The sequence below is a fragment of the Gossypium hirsutum genome, chromosome D13 (assembly GCF_007990345.1).
Source record: "Gossypium hirsutum isolate 1008001.06 chromosome D13, Gossypium_hirsutum_v2.1, whole genome shotgun sequence".
In the NCBI taxonomy this organism is placed as follows: Eukaryota; Viridiplantae; Streptophyta; class Magnoliopsida; order Malvales; family Malvaceae; genus Gossypium; species Gossypium hirsutum.
This window is the reverse complement of record NC_053449.1, coordinates 34440065-34446370: the sequence shown is the minus strand read 5'-3', so window position 1 is coordinate 34446370 and position 6306 is coordinate 34440065. Positions and strand designations below refer to the sequence as shown.

General features: G+C 44.0%; 1 protein-coding gene across 1 annotated transcript; it reads right to left on the bottom strand.

The window, feature by feature from the left end:
- Positions 1–2025: 2025 nt before the first annotated feature.
- On the bottom strand, positions 2026–2529 carry LOC107894337 (uncharacterized). The gene is made up of 2 exons (XM_016819620.1): positions 2377–2529; positions 2026–2286 (listed from the first exon to the last, which is right to left on the bottom strand). Exons 1-2 carry the CDS (start codon positions 2527–2529, stop codon positions 2026–2028), a joined length of 414 nt encoding a protein of 137 aa, XP_016675109.1.
- Between the last annotated feature and the right edge of the window lie 3777 nt (positions 2530–6306).

Sequence of the window (6306 nt, the reverse complement as noted above, 5' to 3'; positions counted from 1 at the left end):
TTGCTTCAGCCTGTCCAGCACCTTTGCCTGGTGCTCTCTACCCACGTCCCATAGCATTACCATCCACAGCCTAACCATGGCCTCTAGGTGGCTGCTATGCTACCCTCTACGGCTGTGTAGTACCAGTACCAATACCCTAAACTTGCATCTAATCGGCCCTCAATGGACACTCCCTAAAGCGATGCTCCAATGATCCACACCTCATACACGCCCTAATCCTTCTCCAACACTAGCCTTGATGGAGTCTACCACAGTCGACACATGGTTGCAGTCCAGTAGCAGTAACAAGGGGCCCAACTCTAACTAGCCCATCAGTTTTGGCCTTTTTCTTAGACCTCTACACAAAACTCAAGGGCTCCGAATCCCTCTTGTTATTACCTCTCTCCCTATCACGATTTTGGTGCTCAACGCGCTTAACCTCCTCGGTAATTTTCGCCTTCTCAACCAGTGAAGAAAAATCACACTCCCTCTGCGGAGCTATCAGGACTCTTAAATTATCTCTAAAGCCATCCTCAAAGCGGACACAACGCTCATACTCAGCCGCCACCATACCTCTCGCATAACGACTCAATCGCAGGAATTCGGCCTCATACTCGGCCACTGACCGATCTCCCTTTGTTAGATTCAGGAACTCCCTCCTACGAGCGTCCACATATCTAGCTCCCACATACTTCCCCTGAAAGGAGATCTTAAAGAATTCCCAGGTCAAATGTTTGGGCTAAGTGCCCTTATTAACAATAAGCCAACACTGATAGGCCTCATCACACAGCAGCGAGACTGCACCCTTAAATTTTCGCTCGAAGGTACAATCCAAGTCATCCATGATCCTCTCCGTGGCCTCAATCCAGAACTCGGCCACATTAGGGGCGACCCAAGGGACACCGCTGAAGAGCTTAGCTCCATTGAACCGGAGTCATTCCGTAACAGACCCATGGCCCCCAGATCCAGTATTAGGCCCAGCGACCCTCTCCAATATCCTCAACATAGCCTAAGACAATACGTCGTCCCTAGCCATGAGATCATGAGACTCAGTCTCAGTAGCAGGCGACACTAGCGTCACACTCGTGTCAAAATTTAGTATATTACCTAGGGAAGAGGACTCAAATCGAACCCCTCCACGGCCTCGAATACCACGTCTAAGAATACCTCGTGCACTCATGTCTATTTAGATTCATTTGTATTACGAATTTTTATGCATCAATTTCAGTTTCAGTATTTACTAGTGGATGTTTTATGTAAATTTCAGTAATTCAGAGTGATTTTTGTAAATCGCAGTCTCTAACAGTTTTGCTACAGTCTCAATATACACTATCTAGAGTGTTTTCACAGTATACTACCTACAGTAGTTTCAGAATATCATAACGTATATCAGTGCACCACACTCCGATAACCACCCTTAATCCTTTATTTTTCTTTGGAAAGAAGAATGGAAGGGAAGACGTGCAGAATTTTTTTAGGGAAAAAAATAAAAAGAAAATACTTACAGAATATCCGATAAGCACTCTTAATCCCTTATTTTTCTCCTAAAAATAGTCCACCACACTCCCACTATCTCTCAAACTCCCCAAAAATCGTTCACCACATTCCCTCAACAACCGAATTCAAACTTCACTCAAACACTTCAGTATTTTACTTCACTTCAAACTCCCACAAGGCACAGATAACAAAAAAATAACTCCCTTGCATGCACAAGGATTCAAACTCAAGACCACCAGCATATTAGCACTCCACCTAACCACCAAACAAGTAGGCTCATTCTGTTATATTCTTACAACCAAACAAATACAAGTCTACTGAACAAGAGTGAGGCTTTATTCAAAAAAATTCCAAAATTTCGCCAAAGGCATGGCTTGAACTTGGGACCTCATGCACACACCTCGAACACTTAACCACTGAAGCAGACATACATTTGTTTCATATTTTTCCAAATACAAAAATATATATTCTTGGGGACTTACAACTCTAACCCCCTAAAAGAAAATTTCGGTCTTAAAATTTACCTGATCACAACAAAAAAGGATACTACTAACGCATCGTATCCTCAGGCTCCCATGTGGCCTTCTCATTATGATTACGCCATAGAACCTTCACCAAAGGAATAGAATTCCTCCTCAGAACCTTTACGTCACGATCCAGAATCTGGACAGGTTCGTCCTCAAAGGTCAAGTCTAGCCTAACCTCAATCTCCTCAAAAGGGATAATATGAGTAGGCTCAGAGCGATAATGCCTCAACATAAAGACGTGGAACACATCATGGATAAAATCCAATGTCGGAGGTAGCTCTAACTAATAAGCAACTGGTCCCACTCGCTTTAGAATACTATAAGATCCAATAAACCCAGGGCTCAACTTGCCCTTAAGACTAAACCTCAATACCTTCTTCCATGGTGAGACCTTGAGAAAAATGAAGTCCCCCACTGAATACTCGATCTCATGTCTCTTCAAATCTGCATAAGATTTTTGCCTATCAGAAGCCACTTTCAAACAATCCCAAATCAATCTAACCTTAACTTTTGTCTCAGAGACCATCTCAGGACCCAGAACACGTCGCTCGCCCAACTCAGTCCAACATAAAGGAGTGCGACACTTACGACCGTACAGTGCTTCATAAGGTGCCATCTGAATGCTAGACTGGAAGCTATTATTGTAGGGAAACTCCGCTAACAGCAAATACTCTTCCCAACTGCCTCGAAAATCAATAACACAGCTCCTCAACATGTCTTTCAATATCTGAATCACCCTCTCCGACTAACCATCTGTTTGAGGATGGAAAGCAGTACTGAAGTTTAATCTTGAACCTAGAGCCTCATGAAGCTTTTTCCAGAATTGAGACGTGAAATGAGGATCCCTATCGGAAATGATCGAGACAAGTACCCCCTTCTGTCTCACTCTTTATGATATGTAGAGCTTAGCTAATTTCTGAAGAGAAAATTCTGTCTTTATCGGGATTAAATGAGTAGACTTGGTAAATCGATCCACGATGACCCAGACAGAATTCTTCTTAGTGGGTGTTAGAGGCAACCCACTAACGAAGTCCATTGTTACTCACTCCTATTTCTATAACGGTATCTTAACCAGCTGCAGTAAACCCGAAGGTAACTGATGCTCAGCCTTAACCTGCTGACAAGTCAAATAGCAAGCAACGAAGTCAGTAACCTCACGCTTCAACCCTAGCCATAGTACAATTCCCGAAGATCTCGGTACATCTTGTTCCCGTCAGGATGCATAGCATAAGGACTACCATACGCCTCTCTCAGAATCGACTTCCTTAAATCCTCATCATTCGGTACACAAATCCAACCGTGGAAACAAAGTACCCTATCACTGTTTATCCCACAGTCAGTAGTGCAACCATTCTCAACCTAACGAAAACGCAACCTAAGAGACTTATCCCCCAACTGTTTACCTCGAATCTATTCAATCCATATCGGTTTGACCTGAAGTTCTGCCAACAAACTTCCATCATTGAATAGGCTAAGTCGAGTGAACATCACTCTCAGATCAATCATAGCCCTACGGCTCAACGTATCGGCCCCCACATTAGCCTTGCCAGGATGGTACTCAATGGTATAGTCATAATCCTTAAGCAGCTCAACCCATTTTCACTGCCTTAGATTCAGCTCCTTCTAAGTAAGAAGATACTTGAGGCTTTTGTGATCAGTGTAGATGATACACTTCTCACCATACAGATAATGCCTCCAGATTTTCAATGCAAAGATTACGACGGCCAACTCCAAATCGTGTGTAGAATAGTTCGCCTCGTATGTCTTAAGTTGACGAGACGCATATGCAACCAAGCTTCTCAAAGCTCTCTTGCTACGCATCAGTCCAGTGAAACAGTACACCTTTACATAACAGTTTAGTCAAGGGTCCTGTGATCAGTGAAAATCCTTCCACAAACCGTTGGTAATAACCTGCCAGCCCCAAAAAGCTATGGATCTTAGGCACATTCTTAGGCTGCTTCCAATCCAATACAGCCTCATTTTCTTGAAGATCGACTCGAATCCCCTCAGTAGACACCACATGACCCAGAAATGTTACTTCACGTATCCAGAACTCGCACTTGCTGAACTTAGCATAGAGTTGTTTTTCCCTCAAAATCTGAAGAACAATCCTAAGGTGCTCGCCATGCTCATCCTCAGTCCTCAAATAAACCAATATGTCATCAATGAACACCACTACAAATCGATCCAAGTAGGGCTAAAACACTTGGTTCATCAGATCCATTAAAGCTTCCAGTGTATTAGTTAGTCCAAATGGCATCACTAGGAACTCGTAGTGACCATAACGAGTCCCAAATTCTGTCTTATGCACATCATCCTCCTTACCCCTCAACTGATGATACCCAGAACGCAAGTCAATTTTGGAGAACATAGACGCCCCTCGGAACTAGTCAAACAAATCATCAATCCTCGGAAGTGGATACTTGTTCTTAATAGTCAACTTATTTAGTTGTTGGTAGCCGATACACATCCTCATGGATCTATTCTTTTTCTTAACAAATAGTACCGATGCTCCCTACGGGGACACACTAGGGCGGATGTACCCACGATCCAATAACTCCTGAATTTGAGCCTTGACCTCCGTAAGCCATTGAAGTACCCTTCGATAGGGAGCGATAAACACCAAAGTTGTAGCATGGAAAAGATCAATCGCAAACTCCACTTCCTAATTCGAAGGTAAACCCGATAGCTTCTCTAGAAAGACGTCCAAAAAATCCCCAATAGTTCCGATGTCCTTTACAGTAGAGTCCCTAGAAGCGGAAGCACTTACGTAGGCCAAATACGCCTCACATCCCTTGCGAACTAGTTTCTCAGCTGCCAGTGCAAAGATCACATTAGCCAAGTAATTTCGACGTTCCCTAATCACAACTACTTCATTACCCTCCTCAGTTCTCAATACAACCCTCTTACTCGCATAGTCTAAACTGACATGATGCTTGACCAACCAGTCCATCCCCAATATCATATCGAACTCCCCAAACTAAAGCATCATCAAACTAGCCAAAATTACCATCCCTTGAACCTCTAAAGGAACATCCCAGTATAGTTTGCTAACTCTAACAGATTGCCCCAGCGGGCTCAACATCGTAACCTCACTAGAAGTACTCTCAATTAGAATTCCTAGGTTTTTGGGAACAGAAAAGGCAACATAGGAATACGTAGATTCTATATCTATCAATGTAGTGTAAGGCACATCAAAAATAAGAAACGTACCCGTGAAGATGTTCGAAGCATCTCTATCCTCTCGGCAATGAGCAGCATAAACTAATGTTGGCTATCTTGCCTCAGCCTGTCCAACACATCTGCCCGGTGCCCTCTACTCACGTCCCTTACCATTACCACCCCTAGCCTGACCACGGCCTCTAGGTGGCTGCTGTGCTACCCTTTGTGGTTGTGCAGTACCAGTACCCTAAGCTTGCATCTGATCGGCCCTCAACGAACACTCTCTAATGCGATGATCCAATGATCCACACCTCAGACATGCCCCAGTCCTTCTCCAACACTCACCCTGATGGCGTCTACCACAGTCGACATATAGCTGCAGTCCAGTAGCAGTAACAAGGGGCCCAACTCTAACTGGCCCATCAGCTCTGGCCTTTTTCTTAGACCTCTGCACAAAACTTGAGGGCTCCAAATCCCTCTTGTTCCTACCTCTCTCCCTATCACGCTTTTGGCACTCAGCGCGCTGAACCTCCTAGGTGATTTTCTCCTTCTCAACCAGTGAAGAAAAATCACGCTCCCTCTGCGGAGCTATTAAAACTCTTAAATTATTTCTGAGGCCATCCTCAAAGCAGACACAATGATCATACTCAGTCGGCATCCTTAAATTTATGCTCGGAGATGCAATCCAGGTCATCCATGATCCTCTCCGAGGCCTCAATCCAGCACTCGCCCACATTAGGGGTGACCCCAGTGACACCCCTAAAGAGCTCAGCTCCATTAAACTAGAGTCGTTCTGTAACTGACCCATGACCCCTAAATCCAATATTAGGCCCATCAACCCTCTCCAATATCCTCAACATAGCCAAAGACAATGCGTCGTCCCTAGCCATACGATCATGAGACTCAGTCTCAGTAGCAGGCGACACTGGCGTCTCGCTCGTATCAAAATTCAGTATATTACCCAGGGAAGAGGACCCAGATCGAAGCCCCTACAGCCTCGAGTACTACATCCACTAATACCTCGTGCGCTCATGTCTATTTATATTTTTCTATATTACGAATTTTTATGCATCAGTTTCAGTTTTAGTATTTACTAGCAGATGTTTTATGTAAACAATTTCAGTAATTCAGAGTGATTTTT